At 41.6% G+C, this 26,823-nt stretch overlaps 1 protein-coding gene across 2 annotated transcripts; it reads left to right on the top strand.

Moving 5' to 3' along the window:
• On the top strand, window positions 1–25,654 carry VASH1 (vasohibin 1). 2 transcript variants are annotated; one of them, XM_070754267.1, is made up of 8 exons: window positions 1–586; window positions 849–1,243; window positions 14,856–14,944; window positions 16,195–16,251; window positions 16,884–16,958; window positions 18,930–19,311; window positions 21,192–21,304; window positions 23,150–25,654. In XM_070754267.1, the coding sequence occupies exons 2-8, from the start codon at window positions 956–958 to the stop codon at window positions 23,220–23,222; spliced, it is 1,077 nt and encodes a 358-aa protein (XP_070610368.1). In that variant the 5' UTR covers window positions 1–586; window positions 849–955; the 3' UTR covers window positions 23,223–25,654. The 2 variants fall into 2 exon arrangements, with proteins under 2 accessions (XP_070610368.1, XP_070610369.1); XM_070754268.1 differs by lacking the exon at window positions 1–586 and having other exon boundaries at window positions 748–1,243.
• The last annotated feature ends 1,169 nt before the right edge of the window (window positions 25,655–26,823 follow it).

Genomic DNA, 26,823 nt, shown 5'->3' with positions numbered 1-26,823 from the left:
GCTTAGGCCTGAGGCGAATTCCAAGGCAGCCACGCTGGCGCAGCTGCAGCGCCTTTTCTGCTCGCCGGCATCCGCGGCAGCCTCTTCTTCTCTTCGCAGAAGGGGAGCCGCAGCGTCTTACGCTCCCCTCCCTCGGGGCCAGCCGACCTTTGTCCCTCCGGCTCGCCCGCTCAGTTGTCGGGCTTGCCTGGGGGGGAAAAAAGGAGTCCCGTATTTCCAAGAGAGGCGGCAGCGGGCAGCCCTGGCTTCCGTCGCCGCCCTCCCTTCTCCGGCGGCGGTGCATTGTGACCCGCGCTGAGTTCACCTGCCTTTGCAACGGGCGGGCTTTGGCTGCCTGACGAGACTTTCCCCCTCCCCGCCCAGAAAGGCGAGGAAAGCCGCCTCCCTTCGCGCCCCCCCTCCCCGCGCGTAGCCCCTGCTGCTGCTTCGCCTTTTGTCTGCCTCTTCTCTTTCCTCCGCGGCGTGGGGTGGGGTGGGTGGGTGAGAGACCGTCTTTCTCCGGCTCTTCTGGCTAGCAACCTCCCTCTGGCTCTTGGGATGCTTTCCCGGACCTGGTGGCCACCAGCTCATGATGATGTCCAGATAGGTGAGTTGAGTCCTCTCTTCCCACATCCTCATCTTCCCTCCTTTCCTTTCTCCGGGATGATGGAACCTGGTGATGTTTTTATCCCTCGCAGCCTTGAGAGATTAGCCAGCTTCTCTCTCTGAGCAGAAATTCCAAAGTTCCCAAAGCAAATGAGCCTCATTCCTTCCCGGCTGGAGAATTTGCAAACCTCAGCCCTGCTGTTGCACTGTCCCCCCACCCTCCACTTTATCAATGAGCCCCACCCTTTTGTCTTGTCTTAAAGGGCCTCCGCTCTCTAGCGACTATGTCTTCGGTGGCCGCTCTTGTGTCTCAAACCATCTGAAGGGGCCCAGAGGTTTTGTGGTCTGAAGAAGGGGGAGGTCAAGCTTGATGGATGCTGGGATGTCTGCTTGCAGAGTGGATGGCAGTGGCGGCGGTGGTGGCGCCGCTGTTCTGCGGAGATCCCAGGCCAAGGAAGGGGTGGCCCAGCGAGAAGAAGAGCAAGAAGAAGATGGAGATGAAGACCTCCGAGATGGGGGGGTCCCTTTCTTTGTCAACCGGGGAGGGCTTCCCATCAATGAGGCCACCTGGGAAAGAATGTGGAAACATGTGGCCAAGATCCATCCTGAGGGAGAATTAATAGCTCTGAGGATTCGGGGAGCCACTGATCTACCCAAGGTGAGAGGACTCCGAAATTGTTGGAAAAAACTGCTTCCTTGACATCAGTCAACAAAGGGAAATGGGTGGTGGAAATCAATGCTAATTTGAGTCTGACGATGAATGAATATGAATCACAGATTAAGGTTGCAAGTGGGAGAAATCCATCAACACATAAACAATCTAATTTATCTGTTTTACTCATAAAAGTGCCACTAAGTCAAGCTTAATTTTTGCTAAGTGCACATATCCAACCAGATTTATTTGCATAAATATGAAAGTGTTTAGCATTATTGTTTTCCAAGATTCAATTCAATTCAATTTATTAGATTTATATGCCACCCCTCTCCGAAGATGATTTTGAGTAGCCTATTGCCATGGGATTTTTCTACTGATTTTTCATTCCAAGTACTTTGTAAAATCAACATGCTTAGCTTTTTTTCAATATTAGAAAAGGATCAGGTAGGTGTTAGTATCTGAGCTGGATTCATTCATTAATAGATGTAACAAAGAACAACCAGATTGTTCAAATTTATTAAAGGAATCTGCATTTTTAGACACAGCTCAACAGAATACATTATGCTTGCAGTGCATTGAGTTACAAAGTAATTATATAAACAGATTATACAAAGTAATCCATATAAATTATACTTTACAAGGGTACACAGTTGAGACTGTGGCTATAACAAGCCACAGTGACATAATGACACATCCTGACAACATCATGCAAAAGTTAATTTAGCACTTGTGTCATGATGCCTGACACAAGGATGTAAGTCATGATGCTAGGAGGTACATATAAATGATTCTTCCTCCTTCTGTTTCCTGTGAACATCTCACTTGGGTAAGCTTTCTTTTTTTGATGAAGGTGTGCCAACATTGGCTTTAAAGGTGATCCACCTGAGCTGAGTTGATTTAAGTTTATTGACACTGTCCTATATTGAACGTTTTTTATGTTTGTGCTGGGAAAAGAACTTGAGTTGAGTTCACATGATAATTCACAGCTCTCTAATACCGCCTATATTAAGATTTATGCACATAAGAGTTGGATGAAACAGTATAATTAGTTTTAAGAATCTGAAGCTATGAACGAAACAGTTCTGAGATAGCAGCTTAGAAACATAATATTTGGACAACATAATATCTTTGACTATAAGTCTCTCTGTTGTACAGTATATTAATTTTATTCTTTATCATGTTAAACCTACAGTGTTTGGGGACATACTTACATGTTATGAGGTCATGCTAGATACGTTTTGAGTCAACAATAGGTGGATATTGCAATTCTTTGGACAGTTTCCTGTTCTTTTGTCTTTCCAGCCTGGAAGAGATTATCTAAACTTGTTATACAGAGCTTTACTTCTGGAAGTTTAATTTGAACTGATTGACTTTTTCTGAATTCTAAATATTTAGTTCTTCTAACTAAGAGCCTATATAACTGTGTTGTGAAGATTGTACCAACTGCCATAGCTGAAAGGAACAAATGCATAGGAAAGGTTGAAGAACATTTTGGGTTATTTCCATTAAATATTATAGTGCAACTTTATCCATGTTGAGATCAAGTTATCAGGAGACTATTGTAGTAGGTGATTCAAACCTTTGTTTTCATGAAAGTCCTTGATGAGCAATAATGCCAGATGACTAGGTTAAATGAATAAAAGCAAGTAGCAGCTTAGAAAAGGCAGATGATTTAGTATATTACTAAAACTGGAAATAGAGCGCAATTCACTTGATAAGGATTGTGTCAGATTTACTGACTGGCTTACACTGGACAAAATGTAGACGACTTGCTGCAAAGCAGCAGGGGTCTCCAACTTTGGCAAATTTAAGCCTGGAAGACTTCAACTCCCAGAATTCTTTGCTGGGTAGGGAATTCTAGGAGTTGAAGTGCTCCAGGCTTTAAAGTTGCCAAGGTTGGAGATCCCTGCGCTGTAGCAAAGGCCTGTTGATAATGGCTTTCAGCAAGGAACTTCTTTTTGAAAATGCATTCATGTGATAACCTGCTTAGGCTTGAAAATGGAAGCAGAAACTGAGAGCAGGCTGTTCAAATAACCAAAATAAATCTATCTGCCTCTTGATCTTCCTTCGTGGGATTACATTTTAGTTGTGCTTTTAAAAACAGAATGGAAGAAAGCTCAATTAATACAGACTTCACTTACAAGACACTAGATTATGAATTATTTTGGATTTGAGGAGGAAAAGGTGGTGCTTCATTCAGGGGGTTCCTGCTGGTTCGGACCGGTTCTGTAGAACCTGTAGTAACTTGGCCTGGGTCGCTAGAACTGGCAATGATTCAGGCCTGCCACATCCTCGAACTGGGTCTCTTGGCAGTGCCATAGGCGCTGCCATTTTGGTTTTTGCTTCTGCACACTTTTGTTGTTTTAAGCACTGCATATGCACGCACATGTTGGGGGTCAGGGGAAAGGGAAGGTCTTGCCTTCTTTTTCTGTTCAAGATCCCCAAGGACAAGCCGCCCCGAGTCTGTGGAGAGGGGCAGCATACAAATCTAATTAATAATAATAATAATAATAATAATAATAATAACAACAATAATAATAATAATAATGCCATTGGGTGACACAGAATGCAGGATTCGATGGGCTTTGGCCTGATTCAACATGGCTCTCCTTATGTTCTTACATGCATGCAGTGTCACTGAGAGAACCGGCAGTGAAAAAATCCAGAACCCATCCCCGGCTTCATTGTGTGTGCAAGCACTCATTGGACACCTGCCCATGTGCAAACCTCATCACCTGTTCCCTTTTGAATTGTGTAGCCTTACAAGTTATATATTCATTCAAATGAAATGTATGCTTAGCCCAGGAGCCAGTCTTATGGCCCCGCATTCTGCGACTTCAAAAGACTAAACATAAGGGTTGTAGTGCCATTTCTAGGTTGGCCAGCCCAACAAGCTTCACTAAGTTGTTGGGACAACAGACACATTTTACATTGTCATCATCATTATTTAGCTCCATGAGCTGAATTACCATTGGACAAAGACTTGCGGCAAACCCTGAATATTATTAATTTCAAGCAGGTTTCCCATAGCTACTAAAATAATGGTTTCTAGAACACCATGAGTCAGATCCAGCCTGTGGATGTGCAGAGCAATGCTGGGGAGGGAGATGCATGACCCCAGGGAACATGCTTTTCTTTTGCCACATCCTACCTGACACTTGTATCGGTAGCTCTGTCGTGTTCCTTGGCATTGTGTCCAGGGCAGCTGTTCTTAAAGAAACCCTCTCGCAAGTTCAATCAAACTTCTCAAACTCGCGAGACATTTTCTTTTAGAATGGGCTGCCCTGGACACAATACCAAAGAACCTGATAAGGTTGCCGGTACAAGTGCCAGGTAGGACGTGCATCTCATGGTGAAGCGCAATTTGGAGGTGGCAGGGCGGGGAGGGAGGGCTGCTAGACACACATCGTTGGAGAGTTGGAGGGCGCAAAATGTTTACTTCTTCCTGGGAGGGGGCATTACAGAAAATAATTGAGAAGCATTGGCCTGTAACAGTGTTTGTCAATTATTTTCTGTTATGCCCCCCTAGGAAGAAATAAATATTTCATGCCCTCCTCAACTCTCCGCTAGGACAATTGTTTGCAATATTCTGCATGTTTTCGCTGGAAAAACTCAAGCGGCTTATCGGCGTGATTGGGGTGTAATGTGTTTAAGTGATGCCTTAATTTATTTGGCTTCATGCTGTCTTCTGCCAACATTTTTAGACACAGTAAACGTACCGGTCTTTCCTCATCTCCCACTGTAGTCACAGTAAAGACAAGTGCTACATATGCTTTGTCATATTTCTTCATCTTAGCTTTTGGGAGACTTACGTTTGTCACTTTATCTCCGTCCCTCTCCTCCTTTCTTTTCATCCCTGTTAAATATTTTTCCATGGTGTCTTTTAAGGGTTTGTTATATGCACTTCATATCTCTTACTCTGTGCTGTGTGCTATTGTTTGGTGAAAAAATCCCCTATGCGGCAAAAAAAGCATTTTTCCTGGGGTCACGCACCCCCCAGCATCATTCTGCACCCCCTTGGGGGGGCACTATTTGAGAAACACTGACCTATAGTAACTGATTTGGTAGCAATTTTCCTGTCATGCAGCAGTGCCCAAATGAGCTGCTTGCTGCAGAAAAGGTGAGCATGTTTATACAGGGCTCCCCACCCCCCAGTACTGCCCTGTGTTATCACATGTTCATCTTGGACAGGGGGAGAGTCTTCAGAAAGGTTGCAGAAAGAGTCCTTTTAAATAACAAGGGAGTGTGTTGGAATGGACAGAGCTGTGTTTCAGAGTTATAGCAGAGGTAAAATAGAGCCTGTATCTTCTGCTGCTTAAGGCCATTTTGCTGAGTCAGGAAAGCAGCTCCTGAGTTTAGTTTGTTTTATTCCTGTGCATTATTGCCAAGTTTTGTCTTTTCTTGATATCTTGAAATGTTAATAGTAGCTGTGCTGTCTGGATGCTCAGAATATGAGATCTTCATATTTCCAAGGCCTAGGAAGGAGCCTTTGTTCTGCAGACATTTTGCATCTGGATAAGTTGGATAGGTTCCAGCCCAAAACTCTGAGTCAAATATGGGTATCTGGAAGGCCTAGTGACTCAAGTGACAGGAATTCACGTATAGATTACAAACTATGGTTCGGTCAGCATTACAAGAGATAAATGGGAGAGTTTGAATATTAACAGAATACTTGCTATGATGCCTTTAGTTGCTGCAGCATGATCAGTTATGTGACATCAGGTTGGTGTCATCTGTTACGATTGCATGGACAGATTTTCCCAGATTAATCTGTCCCAATCTTTATCTTTAGGTGTCTCAACAGTTGTTGTCACTGAATTCATCCATCTTTGACCTTCATGACTAGAACTCATGGGCTATTTGCATTTTTAGCCATCAGAGTATTGTCATAGACACAATCAGGGTTCCAAATAGCATCCAAAATTAAATCAGAGTCCAAGGCAAAGTGTTCCTCAAAGTCCCAATTTATCAATAGAGACATATTGGTACATAGAATAGAATAGAATTTTTTATTGGCCAAGTGTGATTGGCCACACAAGGAATTTGTCTTGGCGTATATGCTCTCAGTGTACATAAAAGAAAATATAGATTTGTCAAGAATCATGTGGTACAAAATGATTGTCATAGGGGTCAAATAAACAATGAAGAAACAGTCAATATTAATATCTATATAATATATTAATATTAATATATTAACATCTGGGCGAAACTCGAATCTAACCCCCCCCCCCCGGGTTTTACGGCCCAGTTGAAAGTACAAGTGCTTGTCCCCACTCCCACAAATCCATCACACTGTCCAATCTTCAAGTGCCATGCTGATAGAGTCCACCCATTTTCTTCCGTGCAGGTGCAGAGGCAAAGGATGACCTTGGCTTTCTAGAAGGAATTTGTAATGGCTACATACTAACAACCTCATACCATCTCCCCTCCCATTTTACCTAAGATAGAAAATGCATAATAGAATAGCAGAGATTGTGGGAGGCCAAAGTCCTTAAATAAAAATTGCTTTGGATTGACAGGCACAGTGTAAATTATTGACATTTCTTCACCCAATTATATACAGTGATACCTTGTCTTACAAACTTAATTGGTTCCGGGACGAGGTTCTTAAGGTGAAAAGTTTGTAAGACGAAACAATGTTTCCCATAGGAATCAATGGAAAAGTGATTAATGCGTGCAAGCCCAAAATTCACCCCTTTTGAGATGCTGCAGGGGAATCCCAGCATCGCAAAAACGAGCGCTTTGCTGGCAACAGAAGTCCGGAGGTGGGGTTTCCCAGCAAAGGGAGCATCAGTGAAATCGCAGCATCGCAAAAACACCAAAGTCCTCGAAACCCCACCTCTGGACCTCTGTGTTTTTGCGATGCTGCGATTTCACAAATATGAGTCAGTTGCCATGCATCTAAATTTTGACCACATGACTATGGGGAACACTGCAACGGTTGTAAGTGTGAAAACTGTCCAAAGTCCAAACTTTTTTCAATGATGTCATAACTTCTAACGGTCACTAAATGAACTGTTGTAAGTTGACGATTACTTGAACTGGTTCTGCATGAAGACAATGAGATGTCCTGACATTCCCATCTTCCTAAAGAGATGTTCTGACATTCCCATCTTCCTAAAGAGATCCCAGAGCAAGATATGATTGACATACATCAAAGATCTTTTTATAACCAGTGAGGCTCATTTTGTTTTTCTTGGACTTTCTCAATTATCCAGTGTGTATCAGCAATGGCTTGTGTTGCTTGGACTTTTCTAAAGCCAGCTTTAACATCTGTCATCTCCCTTTCCACATCTGTTTCTCTAATCTGTTTTGTAGGAGCCACAGCTTTATTTTTCCAGCATGTGAAATTAAGGATCTTCCAATAGCTTTCCAGTTGGTAATGATTAAAGCACCAATCTAACTTAAGTTTCTGGAACTAAAAGTTTTTATAAGTAGCGAATGTCTTTTGGGGTATCTTGAATGCTGTACAGAATTTCAGTTTATTCCTTCCATCTTTGCCTCAAAAATATTCTAAATTGTAATTATTTCAGGGAAACTTTGTCTTTTTGTTCAATATTTTCAAGTATGTAACTGCTGTAAAACTTGCCATTGTCTATGTAGCTGCTTTCTGACATATCCATGCAGAAAATGGAAATATAATTTTCTTTATAATTATACTTCCAGGTGTCACATAGCTAAGAAAAGGCATTATTTTAAACATGGTTAGTGATATGCCTTTCTGATCCCTCCCCATCAAAAAAGATAAAGAACAGTGGAGTAATAGATGGGAGAACTACAACAGGTGGCAGAGCGCAACCTCTCCAGTTTGGCTTCTTATGCGAAACGGTTTAACAATTGGTCACATTTCTATTCATTACATGGTCTCAACTTTCCAAATATGCTGGTTCTGCCCTATTATCCCAGCCACGCATTCCTTGCTCCCACACTTTCCAAATTGTATGCCAAGTTCTGGAAGGATATTGGATGGATTCAGATCCATTGGAATTTGAATAGAATTCTCTTTTGTTATCAGGGAGGCTGATTTAGCAGGGCTTCCACTTTTATGGACAGGAGACTCCAGTTGCATTAAATAAACCTTTTATCTAATGTCACCAAGAGAATCACATAGGTGCAATCTCTAGGACAGTGATGGCAAACGTATGGTACACATGCCACAGGTGGCACGTGAAGCCATAACAAAGGGCACGTAAGACATTGCTCTATGTCAGCTCCAGTGCTGGCCAACTGATTTTGGGCTTTGGGAAAGGCCGTTTCACCCTCCGGAGGCTTCGGGGAGTGTGAAAAACAGCCCAATGGGCAAACCGAAAGTCTGTTTTTCCAAACTTCTAGTTTGCTGGTTGGGCTGTTTTTCGCACTCAGAGGCTTCAGGAAGCTTCCCTGAAGCCTCCAGAGTGCAAAAAACAGCACAATGGGCAAACCGGAAGTCTGTTTTTCCAAACTTCCTGTTTGCCCGTTTCCCCATTTTTTCACGGTCCCAGGCTTCAGTGAGGCCTGTGCGCATGCGCAGGGGTCAGGGCGGTTGTGTGTAGGGGCAGCATGGGGGATAAACGGGGGAGGGAATGGGTGTGGACATGTGAACATGCATTAGCACATGCACAATTATTATTATTATTATTATTATTATTATTATTATTATTAATTAGATTTCTATGCCGCCCCTCTCTGCAGACTCGTGAACCAAAAAAAGGCACATGAACCAAAAAAGATTCACCATTAGTGCTCTAAGAATTAGGCTTTTCTTAAGAACATCTTTACATGTTCAAGCATGAGCAGAACACACACACATCCCAGATCATCTTTTGAGGAAGACTAATACAATAGAATTACCTTCAAGACTGCCTTCTACCACATAGCTCCCAGCGACTAGTAAGGGCCCATACAGTTGGTCTTATCCGGGTCCCATCAGCTAAACCAGTGTTTCCCAACCTTGGCAACTTGAAGATATTTGGACTTCAACTCCCAGAATTCCCCAGTCAGCGAATGCTGGCTGGGGAATTCTGGGAGTTGATGTCCAAATATCTTCAAGTTGCCAAGGTTGGGAAACACTGAGCTAAACAGTGTCGGCTGGTGGGTCCACAGGGGAGGGCCTTCTCTGTGGCTGCCCCAGCTCTCTGGAACAAGCTACCTCCTAAGATACGGACCACCCTGACCCTATTGGCCTTCTGGAAAGCTGTAAAGACCTGACTTTTCCCACAGGCCTGGGCCGCTGATCTTATGGGGGTAACCAGTGAGATTCAGCCATGAATGGTATGCAGGGGTTTAACTGTTTTAACTGTTTTAACTGTAAATAGTTTTTAAACAGTTTTTAGAGGTTTTGTATTACTGTTGTTTTATATTCCTGTTGTCAGCTGCCTAGAGTCCCTAGGGCAGTGATGATATGGGTGCCACAGGTGGCACGTGGAGCCATATCTGCTGGCACACGAGCTGTTGTCCTAGCTCAGCTCCAATGTGCATGTGTGTGCTAGCCGGTTGATTTTTGGTTCGCACAGAGCTCTGAGAGGGCATTTTTGGCTTCTATAGAGCCTCTGGGAGGATGGGGAGGGTGTTTTTACTCTCCCCTGGCCCCCGGGAAGTCTTTGGAGCCTGGAGAGGGCAAAACACGAGACTACTGGGCCCACCAGAAGTTGGGAAACAGGCTGTTTCCAGCCTCCAGAGGGTCTCTGGGGGAGTGGGGGAAATTGTTTTTGCCCTCCCCAGGCATTGAATTATGGGCGTGGGCACTCATGCATGGGCAATAGTGTGCACCCACACTGTTTTGGCACCAGAGGGAAAAAAGGTTCACTATCACTGCCCTAGGGAGTTCGGTGGCATAGAAAATGAATGAATGAATGAATGAATGAATGAATGAATGAATGAATGAATGAATGAATGAATGAATGAATGAAAATGAATAAATAACATTTTCCTAAATGGGTTTTATGTACACTTAGTTTCATCCAAGTATAATATCTGAAAATACTAGTGTAACCACTTAACATCCTTTGCGAGTTTGTGTTCCTTTCTTTAAATATCAACTGATTAGGCTTGGAATCTACAAATGCATAGGCAGACTATGCTGTGGTAAGGCAATCTGCCTGTAGCATTTCATAATTTTTAAAAAAATAATATTTCATAATTTCATAATTTTTAAAAGTTGCTTTCAGGGCAATGCGGAAAGGACATAGGTAGGAGTTCAGCAGTTGGTGGAGTGCTGAACTCCTTTGCTGTGTTGTTAACAATGCTGGATCACTACAATCAATGTGTTCTAGTAGGTCACACTGTCTTTAAAAGAAAATACAGTGATACCTCGTCTTACGAACTTAATTGGTTCCAGGATGAGGTTTGTAAGGTGAAATATTTGTAAGACGAAACAATGTTTCCCATAGGAATTAATGGAAAAGCGATTAATGCGTGCAAGCCCAAAATTCACCCCTTTTGCCAGCCGAAGCACCCGTTTTTGCACTGCTGGGATTCCCTTGAGGCTCCCCTCCATGGGAAACCCCACCTCCGGACTTCCGTGTTTTTGTGATGCTGCAGGGGAATCCCAGCAGTGCAAAAATGGGTGCTTCGCTGGCAACAGAACTCCAGAGGTGGGGTTTCCAGCGAGGGGAGCCTCAGCGAAATTGCAGCATTGCAAAAACACGAAAGTCCTCGAAACCCCACCTCTGGACTTCCGTTGCCAGCGAAGCGCCCGTTTTTGTGCTGCTGGGATTCCCCTGCAGCATCGCAAAAACACGGAAGTCCGGAGGTGGTGTTTCCCATGGAGGGGAGCCTCAGGGAAATCCCAGCAGCACAAAAACGGGCGCTTCGCTGGCAACAGAAGTCTGGTGGTGGGGCATCCCAGTGGCAGTGGCTTGGGTTTGTAAGGTGAAAATAGTTTGGAAGCAGAGGCAAAAAAATCTTAAACCCCGGGTTTGTATCTCGAAAAGTTTGTATGACGAGGGGTTTGTAAGACGAGGTATCACTGTAATAGCTTTTCCCAAAAAGGTTTCCTTTTAACAATTACTATGTGTATAGTAATACATTTTGATGGTCTAGCAGGGAAAAATGTGTCACAAGAAAGTGTTACTGTAGCATCTCAGTTAGCTTGGAGTTAAGAGGAACAAGTAATTGATTTTCACTCTCCCCTCTCTGTCTCATGATAGAACTGAAATTCTTGATATGATGGAAATTTTAACTTAATCTGGGTTCAAGGCCCAGCTCTGTGTACAGTATAGTGAATTCATCATCACTCTTAGCTGTTTAAATGGGAAGCTAATTATAGCCATAGGACCTGCACATTTTAAGTGGTTTCCATTGTATTATGTAGGGTTACATATGTCCTACCACTCTAAAGAAGATGAGAAGAAACAGTGACAATTTCTCTTCTTTTAAAAAAGGAGCAGTTAAAAGAGTAACTAGTCTTAAGTATAACCAGGATCTGCTTCTCTAAATGCCTTCTTCAAAGAAGGTTGTAATTTTACTACCTGGCAGTTATGGCTAGTTCTACCTTTAGGCAGAGTTGAGTAGCAGCCAACTTTGGGTGATATAAAAGAGACAGCAGCAGCTGATGTCTCACCAATTGACCATCATATATTTTTCTTGCTTAGAAAATACAGGTGCTAAAGGGATTTTTCTGCTTCAAATGGCTTAAATAACTTGGCTATTGGAAGAAGACAATTTTAAAAAATCAAATATCTAGGACTGGCCCTGTTTATTTATTTATTTATTAGATTTGGATGCCGCCCCTTTCCGTAGACTAGAACTGAAGAATATTTTCCCATTCATTGGATATTGCCTAATGCAGAGGTCCCCAACTTTTTTTGCACCAGGGACCGGCTTTAAGCTAGACCAGTTTTCCATGGCCCGGTGGGGGGGGGAGCTAGCTGTCAGCGGCGCCGTAAAAGGGGCGATCAAGAGAGGAATGGGTGAATGAATGGACGGAGGGTGGGAAGGAAGGAAGGAAAGAGGGAAGGGACAGGAACAAAAGAAGGGTGCAAAGGAAGCAAGGAAAGGTGTGAAAGGGGAGAGTAAGAGAGGAAGGAGTGAAAGAAGGGAATGAGGGAGGAAAGAAGGGAGGAAGGAAAAGGAAAGCAAGAAATGGAGGGAGGAAAGGAAGGAAAGAAAGAAAGAAAGAAAGGGGGAAGGGACAGGAACAGAGGAAGGAAGGAAGGAAAGAAACTTATGAAAGGGGAGAGTAAGGGAAGAAGGTAGGAAGGAGAAAGAAAAGAAGAAATAGAGGAAGGGAAGGTAAAAGAGAGAAAGAAAAAGAGCAAGAAAGAAAGCAAGAAAGAGAAAGAAAGAAAGGCAACTTCAAAGAAAGGTTCACTGAGCATCTCTCACTCTCTCTCTCTTTCTATCCCTCTTTCTTTCTTTCTCTTCCTTTCTCTCTCTCCTCTTCCTTTATCTCCTCTCTCTCTCCCTCTCTCTTTCTCTCCCCCCTCTCTCCCCCTTTCCCTCTCTCCCTCTCTTGCTATCTCTCCCCCCTCTCCCTCTCTCTTTCTCCCTCTCCCTCTCTTTCTCTCTCTCCCCCCTCTCTCTTTCTCTCTCTCTCCCCCTCTTTCTCTCTCTTCTTCTCACTTTCTCTCTCTTGTTTTCTTTCTGTCTCTTGCTTTCTCTCTCTCTCACTCTTTCTTGTTTTCTTTCTCACGCTCTTTCTCTCTCTTGTTCTCTCTCTTGCTATCTCTTTCTCTCCCCCCCTTTCTCACTCTCTCTTTCTCACTTTCTCTCTATCTTGCTGTCTGTTGCTCTCACTCACTCTCGTTCTCTCTCCGTTCTTCTCAGCGATGACGCGCGCACGCCCTGCCCGCCTCACCTTTGCGAGAGCACTTTCGCCCCGGGCTCTCAGCAAGGGGGTTTGCAGGAGAGGCGGGGCCGGCGAAGGTGATATTGAATGTCGGGGGAGAACGGGCGGTTGCGCGCGCTCCCTATCCCCCTGCTAGCCCACTCGGAATATTCAAAATAAGAAAAGCCTTCGCCGGCAAAGGTTTTTCTTATTTTGAATATTCCGAGTGGGCTAGCAGGGAGATAGGGAGCGTGCGCAACCGCCCGTTCTCCCCCGACATTCAATATCACCTTCGCCGGCCTCCGCTGAGGAAAGCCTTTGCCGGCATTTCCTCTCAGCGTCAAGGAGGCGCAGCGGCGGGCGGAGAGAGGGAAGGGGGGGCAGCGGCGTCCCTCCTGGCCTTGGCGGGCCGCCCGACCCTCCCCACCTCCTGCAAACGCGGCGGGCGGCAGGGGGAGAGCGAGGAGCCGGTTCCGGCGGGCGCGGGGCTTGGCTGGCTGGCGGGGAGAGCGCCGCTGGTGGTGCGGAAAGGCCGAGGGGGCCCTGGCGCCGCGGACCGGCTGAAAAGCCCCAACGGCCCGGTCCCGGTCCGCGGACCGGCGGTTGGGGACCTCTGGCCTAATGTACACTGCTCAAAAAAAATAAAAATAAAGGGAACACTTAAACAACACAATATAACACCTAGTAAATCAAACTTCTGTGAAATCAAATTGTCCACTTAGGAAGCAACACATTGACAATCAATTTCACAGGCTGTTGTGCACATTCAACTTTGTACAGAACAAAGTATTCAGTGAGAATATTTCATTCATTCAAATCTAGGATGTGTTATTTGAGTATTCCCTTTATTTTTTTGAACAGTATATTTTATTCTGAAGAATAAATACATGTCTCAATGTCACTATCTCATATTCAGATATTTCAAAGTTTTCCAACTTGTTTTCTCACACGTTACATTAAATGTTCATTAAAAAGATGAGCCATGCCAAATTCCCACTCTTCTGCTTGAGTATTGTTAAAATATCATAGTCAACCTTAGCTCCTCTACCCCAATGAGCTTAACTACAACTCTAACAAATCCAAAGCTTCTTAGAATTAATGAAATTGTATAGCACTTCTATAATGCAATGTCCTGGCTTAGACAAAGGAATGTATAGACAAAATGATCATTAGACTTTTTTGCTTACTAACTGGCTATTACCATTAAATATTGGTAGCCGCCCCGAGTTCTCGGGGGAGGGGTGGCATACAAATCTAATAAATCATTATTAATTATTATTAGGTTATTATTATTAACCCCTGCTTAGCAATCCACAATTAGAACTGGCAGTTTAGTTGCTAAGCAGAAAAATGGCTTTTCTTCCTTGTCAGTCATTAAGCAAAATGCTATGGTCACTAAGTGAAAAATATCACATGGCCGCAGTTTATTATTTTACTGCTTTCTCTATTAACTCTGCGTGTCACAAACTGAGTGTGCAGCTTGACTGGGGGATGCTGCAGTGGCCATAAAGGTGCACCAGTTGTGAAACACAGGAATGGTGATCCTAATGATCATGGGACATTGTGATGATCATAACACAAAGTTAATTTTTTAAAAAAATTCGAACAGTTGCTGCATGAGGCAATTGGTAATGGGAGGACTACCTATAATAGGCTGAGGCAGACAGTCTTGTGGCAATCTTAATATTAATGAATGATATCTTCAGGTAGCTCCAGACAGTGCAGTTCTGATTAAAGATGCTGGAAGTTGCAATTGATTTGCCTCTGGAATATCACAGGCTTCCTTCCTTTCAACTAGAATATAAATGGGATTTCATCTTTGACTTGGTGATCTTGAATTTCATTTTCTCCCTCCTTTCTTATCTACAGATCTCCATACCAAGTGTGCCTACTCTACAGTCAACCACTCTCATCCCTGAGCGCCTGGAAGCTATACAGCGCTACATCAGGGAACTTCAGTATCCTTTCAGCTGCATCGGAATCCCTAAGATAGTGATGGCAAACCTATGGCACGCGTAACTGTGTGTGCCAAACAGCTGATTTTCAGGCCTTCTGGGTTCACTGGGAGTCAGGAAACACCCTCTGGGTTCACTGGGAGTCAGGAAACACCCTCTGGGTTCACTGGGAGTCAGGAAACACCCTCTGGAGAGGGTGGGGAATACCCATTCATTGCTTTCCCCAAGCTTCAGAGCCTTCCCAGGAGCCTGGGAAGGGTGAAAACGACTTTCCCCATCATCCTGGAGGTCCTCCGGAGGCTGAAAATGGACTGTTTGCTGATTTCCAGGCAATTTATGGGCTATGCAGGACCTCAGGGAGGGTAGGGAAAGCCATTTTCACCCTTCCCACGCTCCCAGAAAGGCTCTGAAGCCTTGGGAGAGCAAAAACAGGTGTGCCGTTGCATGCCAGGAGCGGGAGGGTTCACACACGCATGCGGTGGTGCATGGAGCTATGGGTGTTGGCCCATGCATGCAACATCCGCCCTGCACTCCTCGGAGAGGGGCGGCATACAAATCTAATTATTATTATTGTTATTATTATTATTATTATTATTAATAATAATAATAATAATAATAATAATAATAATAATAATAATAATTTGGCACAATTTTTGGACCAAAAACAGGTTCTCTATCACTGTCCTAAGAAATGAAAAGTGAAGCAAAGCAACTTCCTTGTTTGATCTACAAAAAGAAATAACTCATTAACATTTCAGCTGCACTGGAAAAAGAACCTTCTCTCCCCCCCTTCCCTCCCTCTCTCCTTCCTTCCCTCCTTCCCTCCCCCCTCTCCTTTTCTCTCTCTCTCTCATTGTTGTAAGCAAGCCACAGATAAGTCGTTTCAAAGTTTGTTGTGCTACACCAAAAATACAGCCTTCAAAAGGCATTTCACTCGATGCCTTTCCAAGTGCATGGAGGAAAACCTGAGACTGTAGAAAAAATGTGGAGTGCTTTGAGTGCACTTTGCTATTGCTAGATTCAGTGCTGGCAGTATTTTGAAGTGGAAAGATGGAGTGGATTTTGTGGGGGTCATTATCGGTGAAAGAAAAGTAAACCTTTCTGCTGCATGCTACATGCACGGTAGTCCCTCTAACAACACACACACACACACACACATACCTATCAATAACCCTAACCCACCCCTCGGTCCTCCAGCAGCTCTTCCAAGTCAAATATCCCAAGTCAAATATCCCTTAACTTCTTATTCCCAGATACAATCACACTGGGACACAGTTCTTTGAAATCAAGAAAAGCAGGCCTTTGACCGGGTAAGTATCATCTTTCCAGTCTTATTTTGAGAATAGTTCTTTTTCTTACCTTTACTCTAAAAGAACAACTTTTTCTGGTTGCTGATCCATTATACAGCCACAGCAAAAATATTATATCATCTGCTAAAGAAGCAACCTACGCTTGATTCCCAGGCCTTCCATCTCCTTCAGTGCAGTTCAGCACTTCTGAACTCTTGCAGCAGTAGCCATAATTGGTGCCTAGCTGATGTGATAAATATGGGTGGAGGTGCTTATTATTCCTGATTGCAATTCCATTTGGGTAGTTTAAGCCTCCACTGCATGGCACACTTGGGCCTCTTAACCTGAAACATTTAATGATAGATTAAACATATAAAGTTATATGATTATACTCAAATTATTTAAACTATTCACCAAACCTTTAATCCGGTTTGGAAGACAAATTTTTACTGAATGTTGAATTCAGTATTAGTAGTAAAAAGTAAATAAGAAGTGAAGAGGAACTACCCATCATGACTTTTTTTCTGTTCTTGAATGACTAAGCAGTTATTTCCCATCATATTTTCTCTTTAGGCTGTTCTTCATCTATATATTATCTGACAAAACTTTTAAAATATTAATATTCTTGCTTGTTCTCTTGGCTTGTCTTACAGGCTGATGGATCTGGCCAAAGAAATGACAAAGGAAGCCCTGCCAATCAAGTGTTTGGAGGCTGTGATCCTAGGAATGTATCCTTTTATTTTAGAAGACTAAATGGATGTGCACGGTTTCCACAAATAACACCTGAATCCTGTACTTACACTCTGATATGCAAAATATATATTTAATTTTCTTCTTGTTTTAGACAAGAAGCATAATAGCAAAAAAAGAGAGACACCTTCATTTTCTAACTAGAAATATTTTAGTTGTTGTTGTTGTTGTTATTATTATTATTATTATTATTATTATTATTATTTATTAGATTTGTATGCCGCCCCTCTCTGAAGAGTCGGAGCGGCATACAAATGACAGATTCCTTTTTTATTATATTAATAATCTAGGAATCGCATCCTCTTTTGAGATAATTGTGTCTTATGTCCCAGTATGTCTTTTAATTATATGTTTTCCCCTGCTTTTCTTTTAACACTTTGTGCAGCTGGAATAGGATTTTTATTGCACTTTATGTTTGAATTAGTATTAGAATTAGTGTTAGGAGGCACTATGTGACCTATATTATAAACCTTTGAATTGTCTTTATGGTGCTAGATGATCTGCCCAAGCTCATAGACCTGAAGACTAAGATAAAGAAATCTGATGCACCAAAGCCAGATCCAAATGCATGCATGGTTCTGAAGATTATTCAGTTGAGATTTATCTACAGATACAGAAAATAGGCTTGGTATTTTGTCACATGAAAAAAACATACTGTATTTTTTGGAGTATAAGATGCACTGGAGTATAAGACACACCTTATTTTGGGGGGAGGAAATAGGAAAAAAAATCTATCAAGTATTTATCTGGCTAGTGTCCTTAGTCTGGTCAGCTTCAGCACATTATTTTATCCCCTGGTTAGGGCTGAAAAAAAAATCTTCGGAGGAAGTAGCAATGAAAACAAGCCTAAAAAGACTTAGCGCTGGAAAAATACTTATTTGGAATAGCAATGAAAAAATCCTGTAAGCAGGGAAGATCATTAGAACCTCATTAGGGATGGGGGAAAAAACTTCAGAAGGAGTAGCTATGAAAACATGCCTGCAAAAACTTAGGGCTTGGCAAAAAATGTCTTCGAAGGAAGTAGAAATGAAAAAATCCCGCAAGCCAGGAAGAGCATTAGCACCTTGTTAGGGCTGTGATCATAAGTCAAGGACTACCTGTAGTAGTTTAACCTGAAAAGAGACAAGAATGAAGCCTAAAATATGTAAAAATTTATTATTATTATTATTATTATTATTATTATTATTATTATTATTATTATTATTATTATTAATTGGATTTGTATGCCGCCCCTCTCCGCAGACTCGGGGCGGCTAACAACAATGATAAAAACAGCATGTAGAAATCCAATTAATGAAACAACTAAAAACCCTTATAATAAAACCAAACATACACACAAACATACCATGCATAACTTGTAATGGCCTAGGGGGAAGGAATATCTCAACTCCCCCATGCCTGGCGGCATAAATGAGTCTTGAGTAGTTTACGAAAGACAGGGAGGGTGGGGGCAGTCCTAATCTCCGGGGGGAGATGGTTCCAGAGGGCCAGGGCCGCCACAGAGAAGGCTCTTCCCCTGGGGCCCGCCAAATGACATTGTTTAGTCGACGGGACCTGGAGAAGGCCAACTCTGTGGGACCTTATCGGTCGCTGGGATTCGTGCGGTAGCAGGCGGTTCCGGAGGTAATCTGGTCCCATGCCATGTAGGGCTTTAAAGGTCATGACCAACACTTTGAATTGTGACCGGAAACTGATCGGTAGCCAGTGCAAGCCACGGAGTGTTGAAGAAACGTCAGCTAATCTTGGAAGCCCCACGACTGCTCTCGCAGCTGCGTTCTGCACGATCTGAAGTTTCCGAACACTTTTCAAAGGTAGCCCCATGTAGAGAGTGTTGCAGTAATCGAACCTCGAGGTGATGAGGGCATGAGTGACTGTGAGCAATATATAGTGATGGTTCATTACTTTTCTTTGTTGTACCATCTATTTCCTGAATATTGTACCATCAACAGTTACCTCACCAACCACATGCCAACACTGGACCGCTTCCCCATCAGTTTCAAAACTTTTTTCTCAGGGAACTACTTCCACCATATTGTGCTGGGAGTGAACATTGGGGGCCGCTATGGGGCGCTTGGCATAAGTCGACGTGAGGATCTCATGTACAAAGCTCCCACCTTCCGCACACTGAGTGAGCTTATTTTTGACTATGAAGAGGCATATCGGTGCTGCTGGCACACCCTCAAAAAGGTGAAGCTTGGCCAGTGTGTGTCCCATGACCCACACAGTGTAGAGCAGATCGAGTGGAAGCATTCCGTCTTGGATGTGGAGAAGCTGAGCCGTGAGGACTTCCGCAAGGAGCTTGAGAGACATTCCCGTGATATGAGGCTAAAGGTGAGGGGAAGTGGTTGGGGGGAAGAACTGATTGTTCGATCCAGGGGTCTCCAATTTGGGCAACTTTTAAGACATGTGGACTTCAATTTCCAGAATTAATCAGCCAGTTTTGCTGTCTGAGGAATTCTGGGAATTGAAGTCCACAACAAGTTTAATCTACCTTTATAAAATATGAGTGAGTGTCCTTAACTGAGTGCCTGGGGGTGAATTTGGAACCACACTGATTGGGTTGATGATTTGGAATAGGTGGGATAGTGTCATACACATGAGGGAGGAAGGGAGGGAGGGAGGGAGGGAAGGAATGGAAGGAAGGAAGGAGGGAAGGAAGGAGGAAGGAAGGAAAGGAAGGAAGGAATGGAAGGAAGGAAGGAGGGAAGGAAGGAATGGAAGGAAGGAGGGAATGGAAGGAAGGAATGGAGGGAAGGAGGAGGAAGGAAGGGAAGGAAAGGAAGGAAGGAGGGAAGGAAGGAGGAGGAAGGAGGAAAGAAGGAAGGAAGGAAAGGAGGAAGGAAGGAAGGAAGGAAGGAATGGAGGGAAGGAGGAGGAAGGAAGGGAAGGAAAGGAGGGAAGGAAGGAGGAGGAAGGAGGAAAGAAGGAAGGAAGGAAGGAAAGGAGGAAGGAAGGAAGGAAGGAAGGAAGGAGGGAATGGAAGGAAGGAATGGAGGGAAGGAGGAGGAAGGAAGGGAAGGAAAGGAAGGAAGGAGGGAAGGAAGGAGGAGGAAGGAGGAAAGAAGGAAGGAAGGAAGGAAAGGAGGAAGGAAGGAAGGAAGGAAGGAAAGGAGGAAGGAAGGAAGGAAGGAAGGAAGGAAGGAAGGAAGGAAGGAAGGAAGGAAGGAACTTGGGCCAATGCTGTTTCATCCATTTTTGGCAGTCAGAGTTTTAAGGGGCTCTGGGATCTACAAATAGGGATGGGTGGGGAGATTCATGTATAGTTCAGATTGCTCACCCCCTGCCTTAGTTAAATATTACTTGATTGATTTGCTCTTATTTGCGTGCTGGAAGATGAAACCTGTTATACACAACACTGGTTCTTTTACTACAGGAAGGAAGGAATAATTGTTGTTAGATGTTTCTTAAGGCTAAATATTGGATGTGTTTATTTGGCAAATTTTCTCTTCCTATCCGCACAATAATTAGCAGCAACTTGCTCTTTCTGTAGATATATGTATATGAACTTTCAAACACTGTAATGGCTTCAGTACACATTAGTCTGTGTGGAGCTCGACATGCAGCTAAACCCACCTATCCTCCAATAAAACAGATCGTGTGTGTAGATCTGAATGTTTTATTGAAAGAACAGGATAGGGTGAAACTGTGGAAAACAGGGATACATACAATGAGAATCAAATACAAGATAGACAGCATTAAGTTACTGCTGAACATAACAATTAATAAATATTTAAATCTCACCAACGATGCTATGTGTGTGGGATGTGGGTTTGTCCTTGGATGACCATGTGCTGCAGATTAAAGATGGATTCTTTTTTATGCTCCTGCCTTCTCCAAATGCTAAAGGAAAGGAATCTGGCTTACCGCATGGATTTGTTTTGAGAGTGTGGGCTGATGGGTAAAAGGGTGTGTCAGCTTCAAACAATATACTTGGTATTGTCTCTCTGGCCACTAGATGGTGCTAAAGAGCAACAACAGTGTATAAAGATTATACATTGGTGCACATTTGTCCCTCCAGCCACTAGGTGGGGCTGCAGAGCAACAACAGTATATAAAAGTTATTGTATAGGCTGGGGCATGACATACACAAAATTTTGGTGAAGTATTTTGAACATTCAAAAGACCTAAAATGTGCTAAAAATACAGCAAGCTCTTTCCTATTTTTTGTATCAAGAGAAAAGCCTAAGGGTATAAAGTTTCTCTTTCCCTAGATCAGCAAAACTACTGGACCACCATCACCCACCAAGGATAGGAAAAAGGATGTATCATCCCCACAACGTAGCCAATCCAGTCCACATCGTCGCAATAGCAGGACAGAAAGGCGGTAAGCCTGCAATATTTTGCTTTGTCTTTATGTAGTTTTTTGTTTCCTTGATTTTGCTATAATTTAAGTGCACATAACTCTTTGTCTTTTGTGAGTAGAGACATAATTTACATAATTATTCTTGTCTCATTACATACACTTCGCACCTGCTTTCTCTCTCAGCAACCTCTTTGGTTACTGCTCCCAGTGACATTTTGATATTAAATGATTGGTTGAATGATCAGTCTCGTGGATTTTAGAGAATGACCATTAACTGAATTATAACTTCTTTCCAACAGTATTTGGCATATTTCTGTGCAATTCTAGGGGACACAATGGCTCAGCGGTTAAAGATGCTGAGCTTGTCACCTGGAAAGTTGACTGTCTCATTTTGAGACATGAGTGCCGCATGAGGCCATTACTTGCCTCAGCTCCTGCCCAGCTAGCAGTTAGAAAGCATGCAAATGCAAGTAGATTAATAGGTACCAGTTTGGTGGGAAGGCAACAGACTCGGTGTATAGTCATGTTGGCCATATGACCACCAGAATGTCTTTGGATAATGCTGGCTTCCTCTGCTAAGAAGTGGAAATGAGCACCAAGCCCTAGAGTCGGAAATGGCTGGACAGGCTTTTAACTTACGTGCCTTTAACTTACGTGCAATTATTTTTTTATTTTATTTTATTTTATTTGTTTTGTTTTGTTTTGTTTTTTATTTATTTTATTTTATTATTTTATTTTTTTTGTTTTGTTTTGTTTTTTATTTTTTATTTTTTATTTTTTATTTTTTATTTTATTTTATTATCTTATTTTGTTTTGTTTTGTCTTGTCTTGTTTTGGTTTGGTTTGTTTTTTATTTTATTTGTCTTGTCTTGTCTTGTTTTATTTTTTATTTTATTTTATTTATTTTATTATTTTATTTTATTTTATTTTATTTTATTTTATTTTATTTTATTTTATTTTATTTTATTTTATTTTATTTTATTTTATTTTATTTTATTTTATTTTATTTTATTTTATTTTATTTTATTTTATTTTATTTTATTTTATTTTATTTTATTTTATTTTATTTTATTTTATTTTATTTTATTTTATTTTATTTTATTTTATTTTATTTTATTTTTTAATTAATTCGATTTGTATGCCGCCCCTCTCCGTAGACTCGGGGCGGCTAACAACAATAATGAAACAACATATAACAAATCTAATATTTAAAATAATTAAAAGACCCTTATTTAAAAAACCGAACATACACGCAAACATACCATGCATAAATTGTATAGGCCTAGGGGGAAGGGAATATCTCAATTATGTTCTTTGCTGAGTGCTGTTATTCCTAACAAGGGTGTTTGTTAGAAATCTGAGTTAGAATAGATATGAATGTCCTTGGGAAGCATTGCACAAACTCCTCCCTTCTGTGAATACTCATCACAGAAAAACTGCAGATGCCATCTGCAAGAAATTGCCTTCGCCCATTGCAGACTTGTAAGCTCATTGTCATAATGAAAGCTCATTAATGGAAAGAAACAGGCATCATTTCCATTCTCCCTCTCATGCAACAAACTCAAGCAACAAAAGGATGACAAGCCTCTTCCTGACTTTTATCATATGACTCACAGAAGGAGAGGAGATAGAGAGGTTGATTGAAACAGCCTGGTGCTTATGCCAAGTCAAGGCTTTGAGAACTCTGCTTTAATTATGTCCGGAATGTATCCTTGAAGAATATGTGAGATGATTACCTAGCTAAGCTCTGCAGATAACGGTAACAATTTAAGATACTAAAAAAGTTAAAGACTTTTTTCTTGTTAGAAAGTACAGGCTCTTTTCATTAGCTCATTTGCTTGTTTCCCAATTCTCTCCCTTGTGCAGACCATCTGGAGACAAGAAACCTACAGAACCCAAAGCCATGCCTGATCTTAATGGTTACCAAATCAGAGTATAAAGATCTTCTCATTTGTGGATCACTTGGTGGAAAGCATTTGAACCAACACTACCTATAAGAGTGGGAGGGGACGCAGAGGGTACAAAGTGCATATTTTCCAAGGTATTTATTTACTCGGGGTGATATCCTGTATATTAAAGGATAGCCACTTCTTTGCATTATATCAGGAACTAAATACACCCAACTAAAACAAACAAACAAACAAACTCACAGATCTTTCACCAGTTATTCGTTGGCAAGGAAAGAAGTTACATTTGCAAAGTAACATTAAACGCCCTTTTGGTGCTGTTTCTCAGCCCACATAGAAGTAGAATGCTTTGGACTTCAAAAAGCCCCATTGTAAGCTATATGTCTCCTTTCTGCATTTGAAGGAACAAAGTTGGCAGAAAATCTCAAGAGATAAACACGGGCTAGAAGCAAAAAAAAAATAATTACTGACTCCTATGGAAGAGTTTCTTAATTTGTATTTTCTGAGAATTTTAATATTTTTAATAACTTGGGGAGTGGGAAAAGCATACCATATTGTTGCATATGCTCTAAAACCATCTGAAATGTGATCCTAGTGTCTTTTGTTTCAAATAATGGATTGCCTCGGATGAAAATGCACATCATGCAACTCCCACTGCAAACTGGCTAGCTGGATCCTCGAGATACAAGTTTTGTAAATAGAAGACAGTTTAGGGACTGCCTGTGTTTTGGGGGCATGGATGCCACATGAATGCTGTGGCTTAATTGGCTTGCCATGGCGGTACCCGATTGGGATGCATTTTAGAGATTAATTGGAGACAAGGTTTCCATTTTCCTCACTTTCTGGTGCTATTCTGGATCCGACTGTTGTTAGAGTGATGGAAGTAATAGAAGCTTTCGGGTGGCAGCAGATTAGCCCCAACCTGATACTCTCCATATGGGTGGAATTGCAGTCTCGCCATCTGGAGGGTGTCTTGTTGAGAGAAACCTGCTGGGTAAGCATTGTCTCCTGTTTCTTGGAAAAGAGTGTCTTGCTCATTTATAGTAACATGACCCTTGCTCTTTCTCCCTGACATGATGTGAATTAATTCCTGCTGTATGAAATTGTATACTGAGGGTTCCTAGAGTGTGTCAAGTAGTAAGTAGCAGTGTATTTAAATATTAACACAGGGATCAGATCCTGGGATATGTATCTTTCTTTCATTCTCTTCTCTGATTATTTCTCCTCCCTTCTTGACTTGTTCAAAGTGGGTAGAAGCGCAGAGTTTTTCTGTGGAACCAGTATTTTATTGCCTTTTCTCAATGCTATATTTTTAGGGTGAATTTGCATTACTTTAGTGGTGCATCTTTCTCTCTTGGATGTTTTATTAAATATGTTTACTAATATTGGCAGAAGCCAAACTTAGTTATGAACCTGCTCCATAGTTCGGTCCATGTCCCTTTGACACTGAACTGGCAAAATGAAAATAGTTTGATAGGCTTTAGAGGCACGAATAGAAAACTCTGTAAGTGGCCATTGTTAAAAATATGTGTGGACAGCCATAAAGCAAGAAAACCTGGACATTTAGTATTTAATAAGTTATGTGAAAAGGAATGCGATAGGCCTCGTTAGATGACAGTAATTTGAGAAACCTCTAAGAAATCTGATGCTGTCTTCAGTTAAGCATAGTTTATTAGCTGAGTGTCTCATACACTGTATAGTTAGTACATGCAAATCGTTGAAAGAAGTGATGATCTATTATGTAAGGAGAGAAACCCAGAGAGGGTTTAAAACACTTGACCAACTCTGTTCTCCAATTTAGGATGTAGCTTTCCTATAAGTGCAGGAAAAACAGATTTTATTGTTATTGTTCCCTACCATCTTTGTCACAAATATTTATTATCTTTCAGGGTTTTTAAAATTTTTATGTTTTTGTAGCAGAATACACCTGCTATGAACTAAACAAGATTCAGATGTGCCTTGCATGTCTTTATCTATAGAATTTCTGGTGAATAGCATTGCATTTTATATATACTGAGGAAGAGGAGAAAGGGGTGACATGGGCTCAAAAACAAGGAAGAGATCTACAATACATTAGATAGGTTAAAGGCAGTGACAGGGGAGCATACATGAAATATCCCCACAGTTTTTAAACTGTTGGGTACATATAACATTTTGTGATCATGCCATGTGTGATCTCATGGAATGATTACCAGGATATACATATTCATAACATGGATACAATATGGATATGGCCAGGCATAAAATTCCTATTTTACTAGAAAAGAGCCTGCAGTGATATCCCCCATCATTTTCTCTAGACTACGTAGATCTCTTCATATTTTATTTTATTCTAAACTTTTTTCCTGGTTAAAGGGAAACATTTTCAGAAAAATATTTAACCTATCATTACTATTTATGAAATACTCTTATGGAGTTGTGTGGGATCCAGTGGCCTTCTTCGAAATAAAGATGTTACACACCAGGGCTGTCAAACTGCCCGCTCATGGGCTGATGTTTCGTGTGTTGGCCATGCCCTCCTCCCAAAGGGGAAGTCGCAATACATCACATGATGCTGCCGTGAGGATATGAGTTTGACACCCCTGTTATAGATCATTGACGTAGAACAGGCCACCTTCCATATATTCATTGTAATTAAGACTAGGTCGAAGTATCCTATTAGCCCCACCAGGCCAGGAGGGCTAATACTACTTTTCTTGAGATAATTACTATAATTACAGAATCTTAAAAGCCTCCTTGTGCTATACTCCCCCTCACCCCAATTGTACTCCTGTGAATTAGCAAAGTGTCTGCTTCAGCCACTTCTAAATATTTTTTGTTTGTTATGGACTTCACTGCTGCTTTGGTAACAGAGTTTGCATTTCTCTGTCAAAATCATATTCCTTACTCTCTACCTATCACATTAATCCTCATGGGGACCACTTTAGTGATATTATTATATGTGGCATAATATTACAGAATATATACTATTCCTGCCCAGAACAAGCATGCCACAAAGGTGCATTTAGAAAAATATTGTCTGAATTCTTTCATTTTTATTTATAAAAGTAAGGGAGAAAACATAGGAATTGGACAATATTTATCTTTAATATTTTATTGTGGGTTTTTTTTAACATTGAGTCTAATTTTTAGGCAACATAGTGAGATTCTAATGAAATTTTATATTAATCTATCAGCAGTTGCCTGTGCAAAATACTTAAGCATTCTCCTTTTTAAAAAGTCTCATTCATCAGAGTTGTATTCACTTTGTACTTGGTCATCATTAATGATATATTTTGCAGCTATTAAGCCTTCTAAAAAATAAATGGCAACAGCAAGGAAAGCCTTGATATGGTTGTGACTGAAATTAATGTTAAGCTTGATTTATTGAAAAAGTTGAGCCAAATTCAAAGATGAAATGGGAAAACATTACCTCTTTGACATTCAACATTTAGCTGAGGCCTTGTATGCAGTAATAGCTGCCATTAGTTCTCTCTGAAGAAAGCTACATTCTGAACCATTCAAAATATTTCTATTGTCAGGAATAATAGGAAGGTGAAAATACATAAAACATACAACTGAACTTAACATCCTTTCACCAGTCTGTGACTAGATATGTCCGTGAATTGGCTCTGAGAGAGAAAAATTTAGTTG

This window comes from Erythrolamprus reginae, chromosome 1 (assembly GCF_031021105.1).
Source record: "Erythrolamprus reginae isolate rEryReg1 chromosome 1, rEryReg1.hap1, whole genome shotgun sequence".
NCBI lineage: Eukaryota > Metazoa > Chordata > Lepidosauria > Squamata > Dipsadidae > Erythrolamprus > Erythrolamprus reginae.
Note: the sequence above shows the minus strand (reverse complement) of the source record. Positions and strands in the feature narration are given on the sequence as shown.

Coding starts and splice junctions, on each gene's coding strand:
- VASH1 (XM_070754267.1), top strand. CDS start 956: ATGGATGCTGGGATGTCTGCTTGCAGAGTGGATGGCAGTGGCGGCGGT. Junction 1,244..14,855: donor GAGCCACTGATCTACCCAAG/GTGAGAGGACTC, acceptor TCTTATCTACAG/ATCTCCATACCAAGTGTGCC. Junction 19,312..21,191: donor CCCGTGATATGAGGCTAAAG/GTGAGGGGAAGT, acceptor CTCTTTCCCTAG/ATCAGCAAAACTACTGGACC.